Genomic DNA, 27569 nt, shown 5'->3' on the forward strand with positions numbered 1-27569 from the left:
GTGCATGAGATGGGCATAACCGAGGGCCCTTTTTTGCATCAGTTGAGCATAGCCCATGTGACCCCATGCACCCTACCAAACAAGTAAAAGTGGCTCAGATTGGGAATTTTTACCCTCATGCACCCTACCAAACACACCCTTAAAAGTCCCCATAATAATTCACATCATGCACCAAACATGAGTTTCGGAATCAAATCAACAGCCCTTGCCTAATTCCTTATTAAACTCCCATATGTATTCTGCCATTACTTTTCTTCACTTTAGCCAAGCACGTTGTAAGGGTTACTACCAAGATCGACTTGAGGGGGGATTTGTTCATCGAGGCAAATTCGGGGTAAAAAATGGACTTCTTCCATCAATTTTTGAGGGTCTTCTTTCATAAAATTATGACTATGATAGAGCAATAGGATCATCATTGAATTTGAACAACAAATATTCTATGAGATTATTGTATGTTTGGTGAGAAACAGTTAATAACAATTATTGTATTTTTTTGTGAGGGGGGGGGGGGGGGGGGGGGGGGGGGAGGGGTGGAACGTGTGAGGGTTGTTGTAGCCCATCTAGGCTCTGAATTCTTTGCGGCCCATCCCACTCCCGTTCCGGGTAACAGCCAGTCAGCCAACAGGGCCCACCAGGCAGCCTCACACCAACGTGAGCCCCAAGACACAGAGAAAATCCCCATTCTATGGCGGCCTCTGCCCCACCCTCCTCCTCCTCCTCCCCCGTCTCGTCGCCTCCACTCCACCAGTCCACCGCCGCCCCCGCCTGCGCCCCCGCCGCCGCCTAGGGCAGAGGGCTGCCCATGGAGCTCTCCAGGATCCGGACCTTCGAGAAGCGCCTCCTCCGGCCGCTCCTCTCCCTGCCGTCGCGCTCCCGGGCGTTCCAGACCCTGGCCCGCTCCTCCCCTCCGCCGCCCCGCGCCCCCTCCCTCCTCCTCCTGCTCCGCACGCGCCACCTCGCCCCCCACCCCCATCCCCCACGCCGCGCCTCGCTCCCGCCTCTCCGCTCCTTCGCCTCCGTCTCCCCGGCCCCGTCGGCCCCCGGGAAGGACCTCCAGGGCAGCAACGGCAACGACGATGATGACGGCCTCCCGCCCGCGCCCCTCCCGCCGCCGCCCGAGGAGCTCGGCTCCGACGACGACGCCTACTACCAGGAGCAGCTGCTCGAGTACGCGCAGGAGGACGAGGCCCGCCTCGTCCCCGTCAAGGCCTACTTCCCCTGCACCAGGTCGCCAACCTAGCCTATCTCACTCATCCGTACGGTTGCTGGGATTTGGGGCTCATCATCCTCTTTGCCAATTGTCATCTCTTGCAGCATCAACCTCAAGAGCCTCCAGTCGCAGAATTCCTTCAATGTCATCCCGCCCACTTCGCGTGCCACCAATTATGTCGTCCTCAGATACTATGATGTCAAGGGAGACCCCGAGGTGAGCGGTAATCCTATTCACATCCCTGTTTATCACTTAGTTACAGTTTCTCTGTCCATTTCCGCCACAGCCTTTTGATTCATACGCAATGTGACCAGCATTATGTGGTCTTGTCTGTTGAACCTAAGAAACAATGTATTTCCTGTACCAAAATTCTGTGTGTCAGTCCACATTTGTTATCTAAGGATGAAGATTTTAATAGGCATCATTTGCAAATGGCTACTTAACCGCTTGAAAAGTACCTGTAAAAACAATAGAGGGGGAATTCACTTCCACTTTTATTTTTCTAGGATCTCTATATTCAGTGGCCATTTATTATGTGAAATGTAGTTAAGCTAAAACAAATCTCCCAGTCCCATTTCCCGACACCCTACATGGAAGGTGATTACCCTCAGCCCTTTGTTCAAGCCAAGTCACATTGTACCGAGATAACTTGGAATAGAGGAGTATCAGTTTTACACACAGAAAAGCAAAAGAATGAGCTCTCGGCAAGGCTACAACCCTCGTTTAAGTTTTCCAAGACAAAAGCTCGATACATGACTTATTTAGTGGCCTTTGGCCATTGTCACAGTGACACACAGACAGCGCCACACTATTCTGACCTATATAGCCTACAGGTTGGCTAAATGCAGACATGTAACGGATGAACTGCCTTCGCAACTCTCCTTTTGTTCTCTAGTTATTTGGACAAACAGTGGGATTCTTTAGGCATGACAAGATGATTTAGAATATATTTGGACTTGCAATGGGTGTCTAATAGCTTGATTGTCGTCATGCTTTTGCTCAGTACATATTTCTGCTAGGGCACATTTATACTTCTCAGACTTGTGATTGCTGTCTTGTTTATTCATACAATATTCAACACAAGTTCACTGTTTTCTATTCTTTTGAGATCATGAAAAACTGTTGCAAGCTGATTGTAGCTCCATAGTCGGTTATTGTGTGATTGTGCCATCACTTTTTTAGAATAGTAATGTCTATCATTCTTTAGTGTGTTCCTAGGGATCTAATAGAGACTAAATGGGCTTTGTCACCTGCTATTTTGCAGGGTTTTAAGACTGGTGTCATAGATGAGAGCCATTGCCACTACATGGTAGTTTTCCAATATGGGTCCATCGTGCTGTTCAATGTTTCTGACCATGAAGCAGATGGATACCTAAAAATTGTCGAGAGGCATGCTTCAGGATTACTGCCAGAGATGAGAAAAGATGGTAAACTCATTCTCAATATAAGAAAAGAGTACTTATCTGATTTGATACAGTATACTTCCTGAATCTTTATCTGTAACTGTTACTGTTTTCTTCCTCATACGAATGCTGTGTTGTCAAATGATGAGCTGTTTCAAATTTAGTACTCCCAACATAAATATTTGGTGATGATCCTTGTTCATGTGAAAAGGTGATACAATGTTAACAGGCACGCGTAGAAACACAGTTTAAGGTCTACATAGTCCCCACTAAGCAACAACAGGCAAGAAAATTTAGGCAGTTGTAAGTTGCCTCCGTAGAGACGACCACTAGCTATTTCTGTAATACTCGATCTTTGTTTTCTTTTTTCACATGCAGACAGTACTCCTATAATGACCATGGCATTTACTCTTAGTGGAAACTGCTAATGCAATTGTACAAATCTTGTCCTACTTTGTCATAATCTATCCAGCCTTTAACCTTGTAATTTACAGCTCGTATAAAATGGTCTGACAGTTTGTTGGATGTTCATTGCTGATTAATGGTGAGGTTTGCCCTTTCATTTCGTCTTTTGCAAGAGCAAATAGCCTATACTCTACGAGCCGCATTCCAAAAAACTAAATAAATCCAGCTGCATGATATGTATGTATCATTGTGATTACTGTTGTAGTAATCTAATCGTCAGTATTTTCTGAGGATTCAACCTTGAAACCTTAAACTGTAGATTATGCCGTTGTTGAGAGGCCTGCCATGGAGAAGTGGATGGAGGGTGGACTTGATTTTATTATACTTAAGGATCTGAGTATTGATGGTATTCGGACAATTGGAAGTGTCCTTGGTCAGAGTATTGCTCTTGACTATTATATCCGGCAAGTATGTACTCGTTATTTTCATATACATGGTTATGAAACTTTGAAATATCTATTTAAAAATCTTCACTGATAGGTGGATGGAATGGTTGCTGAGTTCACGGATATAAACCGTGGAATGGAAAAAACTGGCACCTTCACTATGGAGAGGAAAAAGCTTTTCCAGTTGGTCGGAAAGGCTAACTCTAACTTGGCAGATGTCATTCTTAAGCTTGGACTTTTTGAGAGGTAAGAATAGCATCATACTGAGAGCTCAGTATGATGCGACTGTTAGATTATATGTCAAAATGTGTGGTTTCCGTTCCTGAATTTGTGTTAGGATGTGACTGTTAGACTAATCTTTTATGTACTGCATTTTTTTATTAAAGGGTAAATAGTTTCCAAGCTCTGGAATGTAAATAAGCTACATAATTTTCCTTCTATTTCCCATCTTAAATATAGCTCCGTTCCAAATTACTTGCATGTGTTTTGGCCACCTCACATTCCTTGTCTTGTCATCTACTAGTCAGTCGTGTTGTACAGTTGTGTCCACAAAATCTTTTGCTTTATGCGATCATATCTGAGACAAATATTTTGCTTTTGTTTCTAGTCTATAAGTTATGTGTAATGCTGAGAGATGTCAAAAAGCTGATGTATTACGATCGGACTTGCATTGTTGCATAATCATTGACAAATACGTATAAGTCTCATAGTACAGTCCAAGTCAGGCTGTATTTTTTTGTTGTTGTTAAAAAAGCTCGTTTGCCAGAAAGCCAGAAAATCATGGGAAACAGTATTTGTTGGCTACTAGGAAATAGGTGTATCTTTTTGGTGTTTTTGTGTGTGGCTTATAATCACTTTAGATCCCATCAATGAATGTATAATGAGACATCATGTTACTTCAAATATTTTATATATCCATTACTCCATTAGTCTTATTTCTCTGCAAGTGCAGGTGTGCTGATTTTTTTTTCTTGTATAACAAAAAATATGTTTTGCTGTTTATGCAAATATGCATAGCAAAAAAATTCTGAAATTTGTAAAAGTGAGAACATGTGTAGCCCTTGTAATTTCTGAATGTTTATAAAATTGTGAAAAGCTGAACAGGTGTTGGCCTTGTAATTATGAACTTCAAGGGCTTGCACCTTTTCACCCCCCACCCTCACCCCAGTTAAATAAAACTATTCGATGTCGCTAAAATGAACTCTACACTTGTGTATCTGCACACATTTACCTGCTTGTTGCATAGTCATTGCCAAATTTAAATCTCATATTATATTACAGTCCAAGTGCTACATGAATGATTGTCTGGTATTACCTTTTTGGTAAAAAAATGTCGTTTGGAATGCCAGAATCATGGCAGAAATTGTATTTATTTCCTGAATGGAAATAGGTGTGTTTTTAGTGTTTTAGTGATCTAAACGCTCTTATTCTTAGTTTACAGGGGGGTACTTGTTAGTGGTTATCAGCTCAGTTTTATGCCAGCATTGCATTTTCTCAATTGGATTTACTTTGTGGCATTCTTCATTTCAACTGTTTAAGTATGCAGACAAAGTCCATATCATAAAAAGTCGAGAAATTCTATACACTATGTTGGTCTTATGTCTCTGCAAGTACAGTTGTGCTGAGAGCCCCTCTCTTTTTTTCTTTAACACCAAAAATTGCGTGCTTGCTCTGTATGCAAATCTGCGCATTGAAAGTCAAAACCGTGAAAAGCTGAAGGGGTTTTCCCCTTGCAGTTCAGAATACCCTTGTATATTTGTGGGGTGCACGCTTACTTACATAACTTTGTCTGCCCCACCAGGTCAGACATTGCTTGGAAGAACGCAAACTATGCTCAGATCTGGGAGTTCCTCCGGGACGAGTACGAGCTAACCCAAAGATTCGGAAACCTTGATTTCAAGCTGAAATTCGTCGAGGTAATTAAGGGCCGTCGCACAGCAGCGCGTGGGTTTTGTGTTGGCTTATCTGAAGATCTCTGACAGAGAATCCTGTAATTTTTTTTTTTGCCCGCAGCACAACATCCGGTTCCTCCAGGAGATCCTCCAGAACAGGAAGTCGGACTTCCTCGAGTGGCTCATCATCATCCTCATCAGCGTGGAGATCTTGATATCTGTGTATAACATTGTCCAGGAGCAGATGTAGGCCAAGGCGAGGGAACCAATACGTTGTTGGTGAGAGTGAGCGAGGGAGGGAGCGAGACCATCGTCAGAGCCACACGAACGAACCACACTGTTTTGTCCGCGAGTTTTTTGGTTCCATTTCCTCCCCCCGGTAGAAGCCCCTGTAAAGAATTCTTAATTCGGACCCGATCCTACATGAATGATCACGTTAGGCTTAGCGCACTTGCTTTGTCCGGAGGTAGTGTTGCTGCTGTTGCCTAGTGGAATTGTGGGATGCGGATGAGTGAGTGTGGCCGAGGTAGTAACTGGGCGGCGTGTGACTGGCACGCGATGGCGATGGGTCCTCTTTCGCGTTCGTGGCTGAAACTTGAAAGGTGGGCGTGTGATTGATTGGGCGATGTTGGCTTGAAGGGGCGCGTGCAGGGCATAAGCCACGTTCACATTCTGACAACCACCGGAACTATTTTTTTGGATCGGAATGAGATTGGGGATTATACCATGGATCTAATCTGCCGGGGAATCGTTGATTACACTAATATAATATATTAACATTATATTAGTACTAGTAAATCATATCCATTAGCGATTTAGCCACTTGCTCCCTTGATTAATCGGCCGGACGGCCAGTGGGGCAGCCAGATGCATGCCGTGCCGTGGCTCGCCGGCCTGTCGTTGGTTCGTCGTCGTCCACTCCCTCCTCCCCACCTCCCCTAGCGAAAATAGCCGAGCGCTCTGACAGACTGACCGACCGACGTGGCCGGCCCAATCGTGGCCCACCACTTGGCGCCCCTCCCCGGCGGAATCTCCCGTGTTCACACTCCCAAATTACCCAAACGCCCTCGTCCCCCGGCGGCCAAACGAGGGCAGAACCGTCACCCACAGTCTCCAAGCACGCCCGTGCGACCCGTCCGCCCTCGTGGCCGCACGATCGCCAGATCCAGCGGCCGCGGTCGCCCTACCAGAAGCTTCCGGCCCGGTGTATATAAGCGCGAGAGGGCCAGTGGCCTCCATCGTCCTCAGCCCGCTCCTCCTCCCCGTCCGTCCCCACACACGCACGCGTTTGACATTTTCCGCCCACCACCGCCGGAGGGAGCTCCAGCCATGGCCGCCAAGTGCTACCCGACGGTCAGCGACGAGTACCTGGCCGCCGTCGCCAAGGCCAAGCGCAAGCTCCGCGGCTTCATCGCCGAGAAGAACTGCGCGCCCCTTATGCTCCGCCTCGCGTAAGAACGCCCCGCGATCCGCCCGATCCCCTCCCCTCCCTCGTCTCCCGCCGATCTGATCTGACGGCGCTCTTTTTGTCCTCCGCAGGTGGCACTCGGCCGGGACCTTCGACGTGGCCACCAAGACCGGCGGGCCCTTCGGCACCATGAAGTGCCCCGCGGAGCTCGCGCACGGCGCCAACGCCGGCCTCGACATCGCCGTCAGGCTGCTCGAGCCCATCAAGGAGCAGTTCCCCATCCTCTCCTACGCCGACTTCTACCAGGTGACGCACCGCCCCCCGATCCGATCTCGCCCGCCCGGATCGCCGTGCTCCCGAATCGATTTGATCTGATTTTGCCGTTTCTGCGGTGTTGCAGCTCGCTGGAGTCGTCGCCGTCGAGGTCACCGGCGGGCCCGAGGTTCCCTTCCACCCGGGGAGACAGGTGAGAACCATTTCTGCTCTCCCCCAACCGGCCATAAGATTTATCCAGGGTTTAAGCCTGTTTTGTTTAGTTTACCTGCGCTTACTGAAATGATGCTCCATTTCTGTACCTTATCCTTGTGCGGGATGGTGGACCTGTCAACGTGTATTATTGACTTGAGTGATGACGGATGCGGTATTGTTTAGATGGGTGGTTGGAATAGTTGGTCCAGATAAAATTGTTTATAGAATGGCGATTTGGCGAATATGCGGCTTGTTTGTTGCTGTGATGGCTACATCCAAGACAATTATTGCGGCTTCATGAGTGGGGTGTGTTTTTGTTCCATCCAATGTCTGATTCTTATCTGATTTGATATAGCCATAACTACGAAAAAGAACATCGTTGTATTCCATAAAATTCTAGTCCATGTGTTGGTGTTCTGATGATCAAGTACTGATGATTGAATCTATGTGCGGGGTTGCTGTTTTGATGTGACCATGGTAGATTAAGAGGGGTATGAAGCTAATTAAACTTATAACTAGATTGTATTTATATGCCATACAATTACAGATGTCATTTCTCTTTGTTCTATTTTAGCCTTCTAGCTCTACATAATTTTATGATGTTAGCTCGAATAAACATTAACAACTGTTGTTATGCAATGTTATGAAAAGTATGTGTGTCCTCATATTCTCACAGGCTGTCTAAAATCTGTTACATGGAAATAACTGAAGAGCAGTGTTTTAATTGGGTATTGTTTATGATTTTAGTGACGACAGATGCGGTATTGTTTAAGGACTTTAGTGACTTTAATTCAGTATTGTTTGTCCTCATATTCTCTTTATTGACTTTAGTGACGACAGATGCAGTATTGTTTAGTTGGGTATTTGGAATAGTTGTTTGAGACAATAGTGACGACAGGCTCGAATAGTTGTTTATAGAATGATAATTTGGTGAAATATCGGGCTTGTTTATTGCTGTGATGTATACATCCAAGACAATTATTGCGGCTTCGTGAGTGGGGTGTATTTTTGTTCCATTCAATGTCTGATCCTTAATCCATAACTATGAAAAAGAAATGTGTTGGTGTGCTAACGAAAGTTCAGGGGAAATGGTATTCTGGTCCATGTTATGCTTTGGTGTGACCATGTTAGATTGAGACGATTATGTAGCTAATTTGATCTTCAATCTAGATTCTATGCCTGAAATTCTTGTCCATTCACATTGTTTCTTAGGCAACATGGTATGCATATGTCTACAATCTAGGTGCTTTCCACAGTTATCTACTTTGAAAACATCATTTAACTCAAACTTGCCTCCCTATACATATTAGGTCACCGTTTATCTTCATATCTTTGGCTGAACTATGTGATCCTGGTTTGCTTTTTTATCTATATGGGATAGCTGTTGATTGGGAATAATATTTAACAGGGTATCTACATGAATGTTTATGCTTCCTGTCCTGTTGTGTGTGAATGAGTTAGAGCGTGTATGTCCTTGTCTTCTCATAGTGCTGTCTAAAATCTGTTTACATGGAAATAGAATAGCAGTGGTTTTCTTTCCCCTGTATGTGTGTGTACGCACATGGTTTGTGGATGTTTATAGTGGGTTGACTTTGTTTGCAGGACAAGCCCGAGCCTCCTCCAGAAGGCCGTCTTCCTGATGCTACCCAAGGTACTATCGCGCAGCATCTTCTATATCAACACAACTACAGAACTTATATATTGATAAACATGACTGATTGCATTATTATTATTTTTGGTACCAGTTATGCAACGGAATGTGTTAGCATATCATCATTTAGGCATTTATTAATTCATAGTGCTATCAACTGTTAGTTTGACAAGAGGACACATTAAATTCGTTGAGTAATTATTTGATTGTTATGATATTGCTATTAGAATTCCAACATTTCTCTTAGTTTAGGTGTACCTATGGAATTCTTAAGTTTTATGTCTCGGTCTATGTGATGCACCCTGTCAATGCTGGACCATGCCTGTCTTTGCTCTGCTTCTATAGTCAGGGTTAAACGGTTTATGCTTGTCTGTTTGTTTTATGCTGTGATTTATGGTGTGTGGATTGGTGGATTTGATTTTACCTGGCTGACATGGTGAACTTACTGTTGTATCAGGCTCTGACCACCTCAGGCAGGTGTTTTCCACTCAGATGGGTTTGAGTGACCAGGACATTGTTGCTCTTTCTGGTGGTCACACCCTGGTTAGTAGTCCAACTGCTCAATTATCATGTTGGGCCATGCTTGTCTGTAGGCTCGATTGAAAGGTTGTGCTCACGCAGCTTTAATTGTCTGATGCAGGGAAGATGCCACAAGGAGAGATCCGGCTTTGAGGGAGCCTGGACCGCCAACCCTTTGATCTTCGACAACTCTTACTTCACGTATGTAATCTATGCATGCTTGTTTGCAAGAGTTGGAAGCTGTCTCTGTTATCTTTTTTGTTGCCATGTTGATATGCTGTTCTTGTTTCCTCAAACAAAAAAATTCTTCTCTTGACAGTGAGCTCCTTAGTGGGGAGAAGGAAGGCCTTCTTCAGTTGCCGACCGACAAGACCCTCCTGACTGACCCGGCCTTCCGCCCACTTGTGGACAAATATGCTGCGGTACATCCTCGATCCTTCGTAGCCTATTATGGGTTCTCACAGTGTTCATCTTTGGGTACCATACCAATGTAATGTGTGTGATCTGAGAGGCCGGATGTTCATTGATTTTGCAGGATGAGGATGCTTTCTTTGCTGACTACGCTGAGGCACACCTCAAGCTCTCCGAATTGGGGTAAGTGATGCGAGTATCATCGGTGCCCTTGATATGCACCATTGCAATGATAACCTTGCTTGTGCAAACATCCTCGGGAGAGTAAATCCATGCCTATCTATTGTTTTTCAGATTTGGCGAGGCTGTTGAGGGCTGCTGCTGATTCAAGCTCGGCGCCTGAAGGTTAATGAAGAAGAAGAAGATCATGAAGAAGAAGAGCAATAAGGATGTGTTGGCCTGCGGCCATGTCATGTGTTTGTCTGGACTTGGATTAGATGGGTTGGTCGATGGGGTGTTGCATTGTTTTGCTTTCGACGCCTCGTGTCATCTTGTGATGGGCGTTCTTGTAGTCTGAACTGCTAAGTGTTATGTAGTTCCTTTCCGGTTGAATTGTTATTCCCTGTCGAGGACGAAATGAAAATTTGGTTGCCCACATTTGGCCCTCTCTGTGTTTGTTTTACCAGCTTGTCGTGTTGTTTGTCAGCTAGTTTTGTATCATCGTTTGCTGTAGGCTGTTGCATCGAGTGGTCGGCTGTGCATCGGCCGGAGCCAGCATTTGATGCGAACACATCTGTTTCGGCCGTGCATCGGCAGCATCGTGGCAAGCAAGACAGTACTACATACGTACGACCTACTCCAACTAAATATACTCATAACTCGCAAATATCTTTTGTTGATCTTGCATTTACATCGAGCTGCAAAAATGGAATTAGTGATTCCCAAATCACCAAACACCAACCAATGGGAAGGGCCGGAAAACCAGCAAGGGCGGGCAGGTGGGCTCTCCCTCCCTCCCTCCACTCCACCCGCCTCGTTTATAAGTTTAACAAGCCTCCGCCCGCCGTCACCAACCTCCGCAACTCGGTCCACCAATCCACCACCACCATACCCCGTACCGCACCACCAGTCCACCATGGCTGCCGCCTCCTCCTCCTCGCTCCGGATCCCCGCACCAACCCACCACCCCGCCGCGGGGGCGCGTCCGCGGCGGCTGCCCTTCCACGCCGTCTCCGTCCGCCCCCGCCGCTCCGCGGTCTCCGCCGCCTCCTCCCCGCAGCAGCCGCCGGCACCGGGTGACGGCGAGGACAACGGACCCGCCGCCGTGCCCGCGCCCTTCTCCCGCGACTCCGCCATCGCGCTGCCTCGTAAGGCCGGGATGGTTGTTTGTCTTCGTTGCTCGCTGCGCTTCTGTATGTGTGCATATAAGCGTGCTTGTTTCTGAATGCAGGGCCGCTGACGAGCGCGGATCTGATGGGGGAGGCCAGCGGGGAGGGCCTCAGGGTCGCGTACCAGGTCCGGTTTCTCTCCTCCTCTCTTCTTCTTCTGAGAAAACACTGACGGCGATGAATGATTCTGACGACGATGCGATGCAACGCCACTCTGACCAACCAATCTCAGGGGTGCCCGGGCGCCTACAGCGAGGCCGCCGCCAAGAAGGCCTACCCGAGCTGCGAGACCGTGCCCTGCGAGTACTTCGAGACCGCCTTCCAGGTACCATCCCTCAATCCACTGCCCCCTGATCCTCTCCAATCCATGGGACGATTTCGCGACATGTGTCATGTGTTGCAATGCTGAAACTATCACAGTATGCACTCAACGATGTCTGCTAATCCAAAATTAGCACCGATCATTACCATAGGAACCAACAACAGGTTTCGTGCACGGTTTCAGCGAGCCGTTTTTTGATTTGAACACCCCTAGCTGATCCTGCCAGACATCGACCGTCAGATAGTGATATGATCTTGTCCGTCTAACAGGCCGTTGAGAAGTGGGCGGCTGACCGCGCGGTGTTGCCGCTGGAGAATTCCTTGGGCGGCAGCATACATCGCAACTATGACCTCCTGCTTCGCCACCGGCTGCACATTGTGGGCGAGGTACGGCTGGCGGTTCGTCATTGCCTGCTCGCCAACCGTGGCGTCAAGATTGAGAACCTGCGGAGTGCCATGAGCCACCCTCAGGTGAGTTGGACTGTTTTATCAGTTCATCCCCAACCCTGTTTGATTCACCTGTTTAAATGCTGTTCCCTTTCTCACAATTGTTTTTCAGGCTCTTGCGCAGTGTGAGCAAACGCTGACACAGCTAGGAATTGAACATAGAGAAGCTGTTGATGATACAGCGGGTGCAGCCAAGGTAGGATGCTGTTTGATGGCATTGTTTGGTTCACGAAATTGCTCTTCACTTCTTTGTCTTTGTCAGCAGGAGTTCCGAACATCAAGTTAATTCTGTTGTCACTAATCAGAGTAATATGCGCCTTTTAGCAAATTGCAGAAGAAAATCTCCAAGACACCGCTGCCGTTGCCAGTTCACTGGCTGCTCAACTTTATGGACTGGATATTCTTGCAGAAAATATCCAGGTATAACTGGTTCATTCTGAACCTCTAAGAGATCATGTTCTCTTTTTATTCATGGAACGGTAACTCACCTCTTTATATAGGATGATGCGGATAATGTAACCCGTTTTATGATGCTGGCTCGGGAGCCCATTATCCCTCGCACAGATAAGCCATTCAAGGTATGTGCTGCACGTTTTCTTCCTGCAATTTCTTTGTTCCCCCTTTCCTGGTAAATGCCAATGAAATGTTGCTCTACAAATTGTATGGTCTCCAGACTAGCATAGTGTTCTCTTTGGAAGAAGGACCTGGACAACTCTTCAAGGCGCTTGCAGTATTTGCTCTGAGGAAAATTAACCTCACCAAGGTATTGTATCTTCAGCAACATCATGCTCTTAGTATTTCGTCAACACTCATGCGTGTTTGAAGCAGAACTGATCAGTGCTGCATCGGTTTTTGTATGGTCTGCAGATGGAAAGCCGTCCACACAAGAAAAGGCCTCTGCGTGTAGCTGATGATAACTCCACGCCGCTGAAGTAAGAACAAATTTATTCATTCGAGTTCCATTTAACAGTGCACAGTTTGAGCTGCACGGAAACTGTATTGTATATATCATAATGTTTCTCAAAATGTTGTGCCAGGCACTTCGACTACCTTTTCTACGTAGATTTCGAGGCTTCAATGGCTGATCCGAATGCACAAAATGCTCTCAGTAACTTAAAGGTGTGGTTTTATCAGTCGCTGGTCGTTATGGTCTGGTGGTTAAGTGAGCGATGACTCAATTCGTCTCTGTTTTTGTCTTTTGCAGCAAGAGTTTGCCACCTTCCTAAGAGTTCTTGGAAGCTATCCTACCGATGTCACTGAAGCATGAGTGCCGGGCACCTGAGCAAACAGAAATCATCCCTTGATAGTCAGTATTTGGCTCTGGAATAGAAGCAATTTTTTTTCACCGGTCGCGATGAAGAGATTCACCTGGCAGTTTTGAACTCCACGATTCAGTAAATCTTCCTGGGGGCTTCTCCGTTCTTTCCACAGGGACAGTAGTTCTCCAGATATTCTTTATTTTCCTGTGAATGTGAGAAAAAACTCTCAACATATATATATCTTTTGCATGAGAGCTCCTGAAATATTGGCTTTTATAATTTTAGGAGTACTTGCTGGAGAATAGTGTTGGTTGGTTTGTGTGTCTTGAATAGTGATGCTGATAGTTCAAAGTCTCAAGCATTAAGTGTGATGTTTATGTTTGAGGTTACAGTAATGCGTGTATTATTTGCAAAGTTGATTGGTGGGTGGGTTAGCTAACATGTGTGGTCCGGACTGGGTTGTTGGCTACGACTGTGGTGATGCCATCGGATGGCCTTGTTACTATTGCCATGGTAGCAGTCAGAAAACTGTGAGAAGCTACTTCAAAACATAGATTGGCACAAGACGTACCTTCCATCTTGTAAAATTCCACCTATAAATTCTATTCAGACTGAGAAAGGAACAAAAAAGAGATAATCCAGCTATGGATTCAAATTCTTCTGTGAATTTTACTTTCAACTACTATTCACGGCTGATTTTTTTTCCCTCTAAAAACAACTACTTTTCTTTTTGCGAAATCATGATTTCAACTACTGATCATGTAATGTTCTGTCTTAATAGTGACAATGATAGTTTGAACTCAAGCATTGTGTGTGATGTTATGACTGAGGCTGCAATAACGTGTGTATTGTTTGCATCATTGGCTGGTGGGGCTGGGTTGGCTAACATGTGGTATGCGTGTAGAGACAAGGTGCATTACTTTACCAAGAAAATATTTGGGGGATGTTAGTTTGCTCGTCTCCCCGCACAGAAATTCTTGACTGCTCAGCATGATCGCGCACTCTCCGTGATAATATGCATATGTAGTGCTGGGAAATTTCTATTCCATGCGTAGGTCAATAGATATCGATGGAACTCGCACCCGTAAGTGTTGCTACTCATATTTGGGCCGACCCAACTAGAAACTTACCAAAAAGGTATTTTTGTAATGCGGGAACATTTTTCGAACCCATGATCTTTTTCTAAAAAACATTGACACATTTTAAATATTATTGAATTCATAATCATTTTTTAATTCAAGAATATTTTTAATTAAATAACATTTTTTAAATTAAAGAATTTTTTAGCAGGATTAAAAAACGATCTGAACGGCTGAAAAACTAATCGAAGAAAAAAAACATCAGAGAAGCTCGTAATTAGCGCTCTCTAACCTTATTTGGGCCGGCCCAATTTAGCGCTGCGCAGGGGAACGGTGCTGGTTTGTGTCTTGCTTAGAGCGAGACCTTTTTTTTGATTTTGCTAACCACATGTCCCATGCGGTGGCTTAGAGCGAGACCTAGGGAGCCCTCGCGTGAATGGGAGCCCCCAGGCAAGGCCACAGCCTTGTTTTTTTTTAATTTTTTAAAATGTATTGTTTCCATTTTTATACTTTTGATTATACTGTACAATATCCTCAAATATATATTACAAAAACACTCTACATAAAAAATGTTAAATGTGTATGAAAAAATTGGTCATGTATTTAAAAAATGTAATCAAGCGTTTGAAAAAACATGTTGAAGAAGTATTTCAAAAATATGAATCAAGCATTTGAAAAATGTGAAATGTGTATAGAAAAAATGTAAATCAGGTATTAAAAAATCATGAAAAAATTGATCTTCCATAAATTGTTAATCAAGCATTTGAGAAAAATGTTGAACAAGTATTTCAAAAATATTAGTCAAGAATTTAAAAAATGTTAAATGTGTACAGAGAACATGTTGAGCATGTATTAAAAATTATTAAATTTGTATTTGAAAAAATGGTAATGTATATAGAAATTATTAACCATGCATTAAAATAATGTTAACATTTTATAATAAAAAATATTGACCATGCGTTCAATTTTATTTAAATTTGTATTTAGAAATTGTTAATTAAGCATTTGATAAAAAATAACTGTGTATGGAAAAAATGTTGACAAAGTATTAAAAAAAATTAATCACATATTTGAATCTTTTTAATTAATTTTTTTTAAAAATGTTAAACATGTATTGAAATAATGTGTTTCATATATACAAAAATTTGTGTAGAAAACAACTGAACCTGAGAGAAAATAAGAAAAATCATCGAAAAATGAGAAAGAGACAAACAAAACAGAAGGAAAATAAAGGAACAGAAAGAAGAAGAAAAACCAATAAGAGTCACGAAAAGTAGTAGAGAAAACAGAAGAAAAGAAAGAAAAACCGGTAAAAATGGAGAAAAACCGAACAAAAACTGATGAAAAAACAATGAAAAACCAGCTCTTTTGTGTATAAGTAGGCAGCACCCTAGTATTTTAACATGAACCTGACACTTGCCCAATGGCCAGCTTCGCTATACATCATTGAGGTTGCTTGGTATAGAATCCTGGGATCTCCCTTTTTTCTTCTCTTTTCCTATTTTCTTTTGAAGGTGCACTAACAGGCTGGCCCGTTACTCCGGGCTCTTAAGGCGAGAGATCCTTCTGTCGCGCTTAATGCGAGATATAGCTCCCATAGGAAGCTCCTAGTCGACGCGCGTTGCGTCCGATTTCCACGCGCCGCACAGGGGACAGCCCCCGACTGGGCCAGCCAATTGGCGGGGCTAGCTGGCGCGATTACTGTAGCGCGACAGTGCAGCGTAAAAACGTCACCAAAAAAGCAGCAGCGCTCGCGCGTGGGATCGAACTGACGACCACTCGATGGTGAATGTCGTTGCATGCCACTAGACATGATGACCATTCCTGACTTTCAAGCACCACTAAACTCTAAAACATATATGCATCGGCAGATCAAACAGTTTTAGAACATTTTCTTGAAACATATGATTTAAAAAAAATCTGAAAAGTTTTAGAAAAATGCGAACAAATTTTGAAAGTCCAAAAAGTTTTTGAACATGAGAACAAATTTTCAAATTTTTTATCTATTTTTGAAATTCCGAACAAATTTTGAAAACCACGAACATTTTTTGAAACTCCCAAACATTTTTTGAATTTGTGAACAAAATTTGAAAGACAGGAAGATTTTTTTGAAATTTGGAACAAAAATTTGAAACCACGCACATTTTTTGAATTTGTGAACAAAATTTGAAAAGCAGGAACATTTTTTGAATTTGTGAACAAAATTTGAAAAACAGGAACATTTTTTGAAATTTGGAACAAATTTTTTGAAACCGCGAACATTTTTTGAAACACGAACATTTTTCGAATTTATGAACAAAATTTGAAAACCAGGGACATTTTTTTGAAATGCTGAATAATATTTGAAATTTGCAAAAAAATGGAAAAGAAAAGTAAACTTGAAAAGAAAAATAGGAAAACAAAAATGAAAAAGAAAGAAACAGAAAAAAGAAAAGAAAAAACGAAAAATAAGAGAAATAGAAAAAGGAAAACGAAAAATAAACTGAAAAAGAAAAGGCCGGTTCAGGAACCTTCTAGAAGATTCCAAAACCCGGAAAACCCCGTCCGGGAAACTCTAGAAGGTTCCCAAAACCGGAAACGCTGCAAACACGTTAAATGGGCCGGCCCGTAACATCGCTGGATCGCAGGTCTGTGCGAAAGGGCGACACTTTGACCCAACCAGCGTCCAATAGGAAATTCCGCTCCTATACCCGGGTTGCGCTTCACCCACGCAGATATGGGCCGATCCATATCCGCGACTTTTCGTGTGCCTTTCTCCCACCGGTTTTGGGAAGATTCTACAATCTTCCTTGAACAAGTATTTTCTTCGGTGTTCTTGGTCGTTTTTTTTACTTTAAATTTTGATTTATTTTAAATTCTGTAATAGATTTGAATTGCCTTTTATAAAACTTTGGGGAAAATATTTGACTAGGTGAAAATTTTAGAATCAATATATTTTTTTAAAAATCACGAACATTTATTGAATCGGCGATCCTTTTTAATTTACCAATATTTTAAAAAAAATTCAAATTCCTTTTTTTAATCTATGAACATATTTGGAATTCCGAACCTTTTTTGAATTCACAAATATTTGTGAATTTTGGATTTTTTTAAATTCATAAACATTTTTTTGAATATAGGAACATCTTTAAATTCGTTAACATATTTTGATTAATGGAAACTTTTTGTAATTCATGAATGTTTTTTAAATCTGAGAACACTTTTCAAATTCATGAGCAGTTTTTTAAAATTTAGAACAGCTTTTGAACTCCAAGAACATTCGTAAATTCATGACTATTTTTTTGAAATTTGTGAACATTTTTGAAAATTTGGTAGTAGTGATCATATATATTTTTTAATCCCAAACGTTAATAAGTTGGAGCTCATTCTCTCATAGTGGCGGAGGGCAAGGTTGGCAATGGGCATTGTGTATCCTTTTATCCAAAGTACTAGGCCACCTTATGGCACACTATGCTTGGAACTGAGCCCTTCATATGATGCTATCAAATTTGGTGCAAATAGGTATTGAACTAAAACTACGGCACTTATTTCTGATCAGACCGAGTAGCATTGTAAGATCCATTAAAAAAGGAGTAACATTATAAGGGTTTTCAACATTATGGCAAGGAAATGGGTGCTTTGGATCATGGGATCCATGGAGCACCTTTAAAAAAAGGAAAACACTAAAAATCTGACGTCAGCTTTTTAGGCATGGTCAATCTGACATTTTCCATGGTAATTTATGTTGGCATGATGATGACAAGTTTAGTTTGCACGCACGGCAATTTTCTGACAAAAAAATAAAGAGGCAGATTTTTCGTGCTCGTCAACTAAACTTGCCATCCTTGGAGAACATAATTTCCCAAGGTAAAAAAAATGACCTCACATTTGTAGTGGAGGCCCCAAAAAAATTGAAAATCAAAATTTAGAGTTGCAAAAAAATCAAGAAAGCTAAAAGTACATATGAATGTATTCTACATGTGTGCTCCCTCCATTCCAAAATACTTTGCATATCAGTTTTGTTTTACGTTACACTTTGTGAAGTTTTCTTTGACCCACTTTATAAAAAAAATATCAACATTTTCACAGTACTAAAATAATACAAATCCATTTGGATGTGTGGAAAGCAATTTCTATGTATTATAAAGGTGCTCTACAGGTGTCTCCGAAGGTACTTGTTGGGTTGGCGTATTTCGAGATTAGGATTTGTCACTCCGATTGTCGGAGAAGTATCTCTAGGCCCTCTCGGTAATGCACATCACTTAAGCCTTGCAAGCATTGCAACTAATGAGTTTGTTGCGAGATGATGTATTACGGAACGAGTAAAGAGACTTGCCGGTAACGAGATTGAACTAGGTATTGAGATACCGACGATCAAATCTCGGGCAAGTAACATACCGATGACAAAGGGAACAACGTATGTTGTTACGTGGTCTGACCGATAAAGATATTTGTAGAATATGTGGGAGCCAATATGAGCATCCAGGTTCCGCTATTGGTTATTGACCGGAGACGTGTCTCGGTCATGTCTACATAGTTCTCGAACCCGTAGGGTCCGCACGCTTAACGTTTCGATGACAGTTATATTATGAGTTTATATGTTTTGATGTACCGAAGGTTGTTCGGAGTCCCGGATGTGATCACGGACATGACGAGGAGTCTCGAAATGGTCGAGACATAAAGATTGATATATTGGAAGCCTATGTTTGGATATCGGAAGTGTTCCGGGTGAAATCGGGATTTTACCGGAGTACCGGGAGGTTACCGGAACCCCCCGGCAACATAATGGGCCTTAGTGGGCCTAGGTGGAAGAGAGGAGAGGCGGCTAGGTCTGGGCCGCGCGCCCCTCCCCCTAGTCCGAATAGGACAAGGAGAAGGGGGCGGCGCCCCCCTTCCTTCTTCTCCCTCTCCTATTTCCCCCCTCCCAAGTCCTAATCCAACTAGGAAAAGGGGGGAGTCCTACTCCCTGGCCGCACCTCCCCCCTTTGATCCTTTATATACGGGGGCAGGGGGCACCCCATAGACTCAACAATTGATCATTGATCTCTTAGCCGTGTGCGGTGCCCCTCTCCACCATATTACACCTCGATAATATCGTAGCGGTGCTTAGGCGAAGCCCTGCGTCGGTAGAACATCATCATCGTCACCACGCCGTCGCGCTGACGAAACTCTCTCTCAACACTCGGCTGGATCGGAGTTCGAGGGACGTCATCGAGCTGAACGTGTGCTGAACTCGGAGGTGTCGTACGTTCGGTACTTGATCGGTCGGATCGTGAAGACGTACGACTACATCAACCGCGTTGTGTTAACGCTTCCGCTTTCGGTCTACGAGGGTACGTGGACAACACTCTCCCCTCTCGTTGCTATGCATCACCATGATCTTGCATGTGCGTAGGAATTTTTTTGAAATTACTATGTTCCCCAACAATGATATGTTGGGTGAAGAAATGGATCAGTCGAAAGCTTTGGCTGAGAGTCTTCAGAGACTTCAGACTAGGTTTGACACCCTTTAAGGTCATCATAACACTCTCTTATCTGATCATGAGAATCTTTCTTATGAATTTCTTCAAATAAAGCAAGATCTTGAAAAGCTAAGAGTGAGTTATGAAGATCTTCAGAAGGAGCGCGATTCATTACTTGCTCAACAAATCAGCGCTTCTTAGGAAGAATTTGTTCCTCCATGTTTGAAGTGCATTGAACGTGAATCTGCTAATTCTTCACCTGAATGTTCAAATGCTTCAAATGCTACAAATTCTTCACCTGTCTCTGCTATCACTAATTCCTCACCTGAGGACATTGCTAGTATCACTGATGATGCAAGGCTGAAGGAATTGTACATGACAGGCATGTACAAAAGCCTCAAAGGGCATCAGACTCTTTGTGATGTGCTTAAAAAGCAGATCCTCAACAGGAATCCTAGGAAAGAGGGTCTTGCCTTTGAGAGGAAACTCAATGCTGATGGAACATATTGGAAGCCTGAGCAGTACCCCAAAACCTCATGGGTTGCTGCAAAGGGACCTCCAGTTGATCCATCTAATCTATCTGGCTTCACATGTGAATCTCCTCATTCTGCTGATGAGTCATTTGACTCCAACTATAAACTGTTCAAAAATCAGAATGGTGAAGTATTTGCTAGATATGTTGGCACTAACTGCAGGAACGGTTCCCCAGTGAAGAAAATCTGGGTTCCCAAAAGGTGCCTTGAAAGTCTTCAGGTGAATGTCCTCATGACACCACCTGTGAAGAATAGGAACCCCAGATCAAATTCTTCATATGGACCAAATTCTTCACGTGGATCAAATTCCTTAAAAGGATCAAAGTCCTCATATGATCATCATCGTGCTAACACCTCTATTTCGCAGGGAAGAGCTAAGGGCTATGAATATGAGCATTATTCCTCTAATCATTATGTTCATAAGTCCTTGAAAAATTTCTCTGCTTATTCATATGCTTACCCTAACTCCTCTTATGTGAAACGAAGTGGACTGGCTTCTATGCCACCTTTCTCGTATGGAGCTCGCAGAGTGATGAACTCTCTGCCACCCCTTCAGATGTGGGTGGTGAAGATAAAGAACTAATCTCTTATGCAGGGTCAGGTCTCCAGACGTGCTAAAATGTCTGAAGAATTTGCTGGAGACCTGAAATTGCCTGAAAGGACGCAGGCTAATCATGAAGAAATGAACTTTCATTTCTCACGTCCTCATATTGCTTTATCTGTTCTATTACTTGATCTGATGAAATTGATGTCATATTCTTCACTGATGAAGTATATGAGTTCGTAAGTTGCACTAATTCATCTGCAGGACGATCAACCCAAAGCCAATGAGTGGGTCCTTGATAGTGGATGTACAAATCACATGACTGGTGACAAGAATCTATTGATGGATGCTCCCTTATCTCCATCGCATCTGAAGCATATCATCTTCGCTGACAAAGGCAAAAGTCAGGTATTGGGTCTAGGTAAGGTTGCGATCTCAAAGGATCGACACATGGACAAAGTCATGCTTGTCAAGTCTTTAGGATACAACCTCATGTCTGTCTCAATGCTTTGTGATCTTGATATGGTTGTTGTCTTTGGCAAGTATTGTTGTGTTGTGATCATGGAAGCTGATCATTTCAAAGTCTTCGAAGGCTTTAGGAGAGGAGACTTGTATATTGTTGATTTCTCTACAGGACCACAACCAGCCGTATGCCTACTTGCAAAAGCTTCAGAAGGCTGGCTATGGCATCGACGACTTGGTCATGCAGGCATGAGGAATTTGCACACGCTTGCGAAGAAGAAGCATGCCATTGGCATTGAGAATGTCAAATTCCTCAAGGATCACTTATGCGGAGCCTGTGAAGCTGTAAAGATGACCAAGGCCAAACATCCAGCGAAGACAATCATGACTACCACTCGACCATTTGAATTGCTTCATATGGATCTCTTTGGTCCTAACCATTATTCTGCGGTTACAAATGATGCATCTCTATATGGCTTTGTTATTGTTGATGATTACTCTCGTTACACATGGGTACATATTGTCACTTACAAACATGAGGTGCAGGAAGTCTTCAAACGATTTTCCTCGAGGGCTTCAACCAACTTTGGTGTGAAGATCAAGCACATCAGAAGTGATAATGGAACTGAGTTCAAGAATTCTGGTCTTGATGACTATCTTGATGAACTTGGTATTACTCATGAGTTATCTACTCCTTATACTCCTCAGCAGAATGGCGTCGTGGAGCGCAAGAACAGGACTCTTGTTGAGATGGCTCGCACTATGCTTGATGAATACATGATGCCTCGTCGTTTCTGGATTGAGGCAATTGATACTGCTTGCCACATCATCAACAGGGTATATCTTCACAAATTATTCAAGAAGACTGCTTATGAACTCCTCACTGACAAGAAACCCAATGTGAGTTATTTCAAAGTCTTCCGTGCTAAATGTTGGATTAGAGATCCTCATCACAACTCTAAATTTGCACCGAAAGCACATGAAGGTTTTATGCTTGGTTATGGAAGGACTCGCACACCTACAGAGTCTACAACAACGTTCACCACAAAGTTGTTGAAACTATAGATGTGCGGTTTGATGAAACTAATGGCTCGCAAAGAGAGCACCTACCTTCTGTGATGGATGAACAGCACCTGAGGAATCTATCAAGTTCAAGGCTACTGAGGATGTCATTCCAACCGAAGAATCTGCTGAAGAATTCATTCTAGAACGTGAAGAACGTCGAGCTGATGCACCTGAAGAAAATGGTGCTAAAGAAAATGCTGATCAAATTCCTCGACGACAACCAGCTCATCCTCACGTTGCAAACGAAGTGCAAATTGAGAGAATCATCGATGACATTGAAGCAGCAGGTCCTCTCACACGCTCAAAAGCTTCACATTTATCTAACTTTTGTGGGCACTTTGCTTTCGTGTCTATCACAGAGCCCACTAAGGTAGATGAAGCATTTCTGGAGCCTGAGTGGATTCAAGCTATGCAAGAAGAATTGCATCAGTTCGAGCTCAACAACGTCTGAGAACTGGTCAAACGTCCAGATCCTCGCAAGCACAATATCATTGGCACAAAGTGGATCTACCGCAACAAGCAAGATGAAAATGGCCTTGTGGTGAGGAATAAGGCACGGCTTGTAGCTCAAGGCTACACACAGGTTGAAGGAATTGATTTCGATGAAACTTTTGCACCTGTTGCTAGACTTGAGGCTATTCGCATATTACTTGCTTATGCTAACCATCATGATATCACTTTATATCAAATGGATGTGAAAAGTGCATTCCTCAATGGTAAGCTTAAGGAAGAAGTATATGTTGCTCAACCCCCAGGTTTTGAAGATCCAAAGCATCCTGACAAAGTCTTCAGACTCAATAAGGCCCTCTATGGCCTCAAGCAGGCCCCTCGGGCGTGGTATGATACTTTGAAGGAATTCCTCATGAAGAAAGGCTTCAAACCCGTGATGAATTTGCCTATATGATGAGTGAAGAATATCAAATGTCTATGATGGGAGAATTGAAATTCTTCTTAGGTCTTCAAATTCGTCAATAGCGCAATGGCATATTCATATCTCAGGAGAAATACCTCAAGGATGTACTGAGGAAATTCGGCATGCAAGATTGCAAAGGGGTCAAAATTCCAATGCCCACAAATGGCCATCTATGCACTGATGAAAATGGTATGGACTTCGATCAAAAGGTATACCGCTCCATGATTGGCTCTTTATTGTATTTATGTGCATCTAGGCCAGACATTATGCTTAGTGTTTGCATGTGTGCCCGATTTCAAGCTACACCGAAGGAATCACACCATAAGGCTGTGAAGCATATTCTTCGATATCTAGCTCACACACCAACACTTGGATTATGGTATCCCAAGGGCTCGGCTTTTGATCTCATTGGATATTCAGACTCTGACTATGCTGGTGATCGTGTGGACCGCAAGTCAACATCAGGCACATGCCATTTCCTCGGACGATCTTTGGTCTGTTGGTCCTCGAAGAAACAGAACTGCGTATCACTGTCTACTGCTGAAGCTGAGTACATTGCTGCTGGTTCTTGCTGTGCTCAATTGCTATGGATGAAGCAAACTCTCAAGGACTACGGCGTCAACGTGAAAAATGTGCCTCTCTACTGTGACAATGAGAGTGCAATCAAGATTGCTCACAATCCAGTTCAGCACTCGAAGACAAAGCACATTCAGATTCGTCATCATTTTCTTCGTGATCATGTGTTGAAGGGCGACATTTCTATTGAGCATGTGAAGACTGAAGAACAGCTAGCCGATATCTTCACAAAGCCCTTGGATGAGAAGAGATTTAGCAAGTTGCGGTGTGAGCTAAATATCTTAGAATCTTCGAATGTTCTTTGAAAAGGACACTCATCCTAACACTTATGCAAAATTGATGACTTAGATGTGCAACACATGAAGAAACGTTTTCTTCAATCAATGAAGACTAACACTCTAAGTGTGAAGAAATTAACAAAGAATTTGATTCTCAGAGCCCTACGACAATTGTACGCGGTGTCTGAAATCATCATTCTTATACGGTTGGTCACGCCACCACCAAAAGTTGAAAATCTTCAATTTAAGTTTTTCCTCTTTTTGAAATTCCTCAGTTGTTCAATTTTCTTCAACTTTGCATTGTCTTCACTGTTTCCGTCGTTTTTCTTCATTGGCTATATATATATATATATATATATATATATATATATATATATGTATGTATGTATGTATGTATATATATATATATATGAGTTTATGTCCTCTACAGCATTCACTTATTGCTATTTCTTCAAGTTGCTATTTCTGCTAAGTGAATGTGATCGGACCCTTCCCCCTCTATCCTAAACTCAACCCAATCTATTCACAAATTCTTCATGTGCGTTCTATTTGAAACTCGTTCAAAATCTTCATTGTGTCCTTGTCAGCTGAAGAATCTGCGAACGGAACTTTTAACTTATCTTATCTAAATTTTCGGCTTTACCGCTCAAACCGTTCCGCATCCCATGAAAGTACTTATCTATTCACCCACGATCTCACACGATCGCCACCTCTCAGTACGTGGGTGACACATGTCAAGCGAATGAGAAGGGTCAGGGGCACGTTCGTCCAATTTCTTTGGGCGAACAGTTTTTCACCGCGGCTATATATACCCCTCCCCTTCCTCACTTCACTTTTACTCCGCCCGATCTCTCTCCCGCTCGAGCATCTCAAACCCTAGCGCCGCCGCTACTTCATCGTCGTCGGTGAGGAAGAGCTTCACTGCCTCGACCTCGTCGCCGTTGTATGATACGTCTCCAACGTATCTATAATTTATGAAGTATTCATGCTATTATACTATCCTTCTAGGATGTTTGATATGCATTTATATGCTATTTTATACTCCCTCCGTTCCACAATACATGCCTTCCATTTGTCAAAATAAAAATGTATCTAGACATGTTTTAGTATATAGGTACATTCATTTTTGGACAAATGGAAGTCAAGTATTTTGGAACGGAGGGAGTACGATTTTTGGGACTAACCTATTAACCTAGAGCCCAGTGCCACTTTATGTTTTTCCTTGTTTTTGAGTTCTACAGAAAAGGAATACCAAACGGAGTCCAATTGACGTGCCAATTTTTGACGATTTTTTATGGACCAAAAGAAGACCCCGGAGCAAAAGAGTTGGGCCAGAAGAGTCTCGGGCTGCCCACGAGGGTGGGGGCGCGCACACCCCTCCTGGCGTGGGCCCCTGCCTCGTGGACAACCCGGAGACCCCCCTGACGTGAGACCTACGCCAAAAAATCCTATAAATACTGAAACCTCCAGAAAATAACCTAGATCGGGAGTTCCGCCGCCACAAGCCTCTGTAGCCACCAAAAACCAATCGGGACCCTGTTCCGGCACCCTGCCGGAGCGGGGGATCCCTCTCCGGTGGCCTTCTTCATCATCCCGGCGCTCTCCATGATGAGGAGGGAGTAGTTCACCCTCGGGGCTGAGGGTATGTACCAGTAGCTATGTGTTTGATCTCTCTCTCTCTCTCGTGTTCTTGATTTGGCACGATCTTGATGTATCGCGAGCTTTGCTATTATAGTTGGATCTTATGATTTTTCTCCCCCTCTACTCTCTTGTAATGGATTGAGTTTTCCCTTTGAAGTTATCTTATTGGATTGAGTCTTTAAGGATTTGAGAACACTTGATGTATGTCTTGCATGTGCTTATCTGTGGTGACAATGGGATATCACGTGATCTACTTGATGTATGTTTTGGTGATCAACTTGCGAGTTCCGTAACCTCGTGAACTTATGCATAGGGGTTGGCACACGTTTTCGTCTTGACTCTCTGGTAGAAACTTTGGGGCACTCTTTGAAGTACTTTGTGTTGGTTGAATAGATGAATCTGAGATTGTGTGATGCATATCGTATAATCATACCCACGGATACTTGAGGTGACATTGGAGTATCTAGGTTACATTAGGGTTTTGGTTGATTTGTGTCTTAAGGTGTTATTCTAGTATGAACTCTATGATAGATCGAACGGAAAGAATAGCTTCGTGTTATTTTACTACGGACTCTTGAATAGATCGATCAGAAAGAATAACTTTGAGGTGGTTTCGTACCCTACAATAATATCTTCGTTTGTTCTCCGCTATTAGTGACTTTGGAGTGACTCTTTGTTGCATGTTGAGGGATAGTTATATGATCCAATTATGTTATTATTGTTGAGAGAACTTGCACTAGTGAAAGTATGAATCCTAGGCCTTGTTTCGAAGCATTGCAATACCGTTTGTGCTCACTTTTATCATTAGTTACCTTGCTGTTTTTATATTTTCAGATTACAAAAACCTATATCTACCATCCATATTGCACTTGTATCACCATCTCTTCACCGAACTAGTGCACCTATACAATTTACCATTGTATTGGGTGTGTTGGGGACACAAGAGACTCTTTGTTATTTGGTTGCAGGGTTGTTTGAGAGAGACCATCTTCATCCTACGCCTCCCATGGATTGATAAACCTTAGGTCATCCACTTGAGGGAAATTTTCTACTGTCCTGCAAACCTCTGCACTTGGAGGCCCAACAACGTCTACAAGAAGAAGGTTGTGTAGTAGACATCAAGCTCTTTTCTTGCGCCGTTGCCGGGGAGGTGAGTGCTTGAAGGTATATCTTTAGATCTTGCAATTGAATCTTTTAGTTTCTTGTTTTATCACTAGTTTAGGCTATAAAAGAAAATTACAAAAAAATGGAATTGAGGGTGCCTCATATGCTTCATCTTTTTAATGTCTTCCATGAAAATAAGGATTCCGATAATTGTGCTCAATTGCTAGAGGAAGAATGCATTAAAATGTTTGGCACTAAATATTTGAATGATGAGCATGATTGCAATGTTGTTAGTATGAATTCTTTGAATACCCATGATGCTAATGATATGCAAAGCCGCAAGCTTGGGGATGCTATGTTTGATGAAGATGATATGTTTAGTCCCCCAAGTTTTGATGAGAAAATTTATTATGATGAAAGCATGCCTCCTATTTATGATGATTATTGTGATGACACGTATGCTATAAATAATAAAGATAACCATGAAACTTGCCATCATGATTTTAATTTTCAATTGGATTATGCCTCACATGATAGTTATTTTGTTGAGTTTGCTCCCACTATTCCGAATGAGAAGAATTTTGCTTATGTGGAGAGTAGTAAAATTTATATGCTTGTGCATCATGAGAATAATGCTTTATGTGATGGTTATATTGTTGAATTCATCCATGATGCTACTGAAATTATTATGAGGGAGGAACATATGCTTGTAGGAATTGCAATAATATCAAGTTTCCTCTCTATGTGCTCAAAGTTTTAAAGTTA

General features: G+C 42.9%; 3 protein-coding genes across 3 annotated transcripts; all 3 read left to right on the plus strand.

The window, feature by feature from the left end:
• The first annotated feature begins 633 nt into the window (after nt 1-633).
• On the plus strand, nt 634-5806 carry LOC109748345 (protein RETARDED ROOT GROWTH, mitochondrial). The gene is made up of 7 exons (XM_020307381.4): nt 634-1227; nt 1315-1426; nt 2475-2637; nt 3338-3486; nt 3559-3710; nt 5266-5380; nt 5478-5806. Exons 1-7 carry the CDS (start codon nt 803-805, stop codon nt 5604-5606), a joined length of 1245 nt encoding a protein of 414 aa, XP_020162970.4. The 5' UTR covers nt 634-802; the 3' UTR covers nt 5607-5806.
• On the plus strand, nt 5594-10410 carry LOC109748346 (L-ascorbate peroxidase 2, cytosolic). Its single transcript, XM_020307382.4, has 9 exons — nt 5594-6807; nt 6896-7070; nt 7165-7230; nt 8835-8883; nt 9341-9426; nt 9524-9603; nt 9722-9824; nt 9938-9996; nt 10108-10410. Exons 1-9 carry the CDS (start codon nt 6686-6688, stop codon nt 10136-10138), a joined length of 771 nt encoding a protein of 256 aa, XP_020162971.1. The 5' UTR covers nt 5594-6685; the 3' UTR covers nt 10139-10410.
• Nucleotides 10411-10779: 369 nt separating this feature from the next.
• On the plus strand, nt 10780-13559 carry LOC109748350 (arogenate dehydratase 2). The gene is made up of 11 exons (XM_020307386.4): nt 10780-11120; nt 11204-11268; nt 11374-11466; nt 11733-11933; nt 12022-12105; nt 12234-12329; nt 12410-12487; nt 12583-12672; nt 12777-12841; nt 12947-13028; nt 13114-13559. The coding sequence occupies exons 1-11, from the start codon at nt 10889-10891 to the stop codon at nt 13174-13176; spliced, it is 1149 nt and encodes a 382-aa protein (XP_020162975.1). The 5' UTR covers nt 10780-10888; the 3' UTR covers nt 13177-13559.
• Nucleotides 13560-27569: the final 14010 nt, after the last annotated feature.

Source organism: Aegilops tauschii, chromosome 2 (assembly GCF_002575655.3).
Source record: "Aegilops tauschii subsp. strangulata cultivar AL8/78 chromosome 2, Aet v6.0, whole genome shotgun sequence".
In the NCBI taxonomy this organism is placed as follows: domain Eukaryota; kingdom Viridiplantae; phylum Streptophyta; class Magnoliopsida; order Poales; family Poaceae; genus Aegilops; species Aegilops tauschii.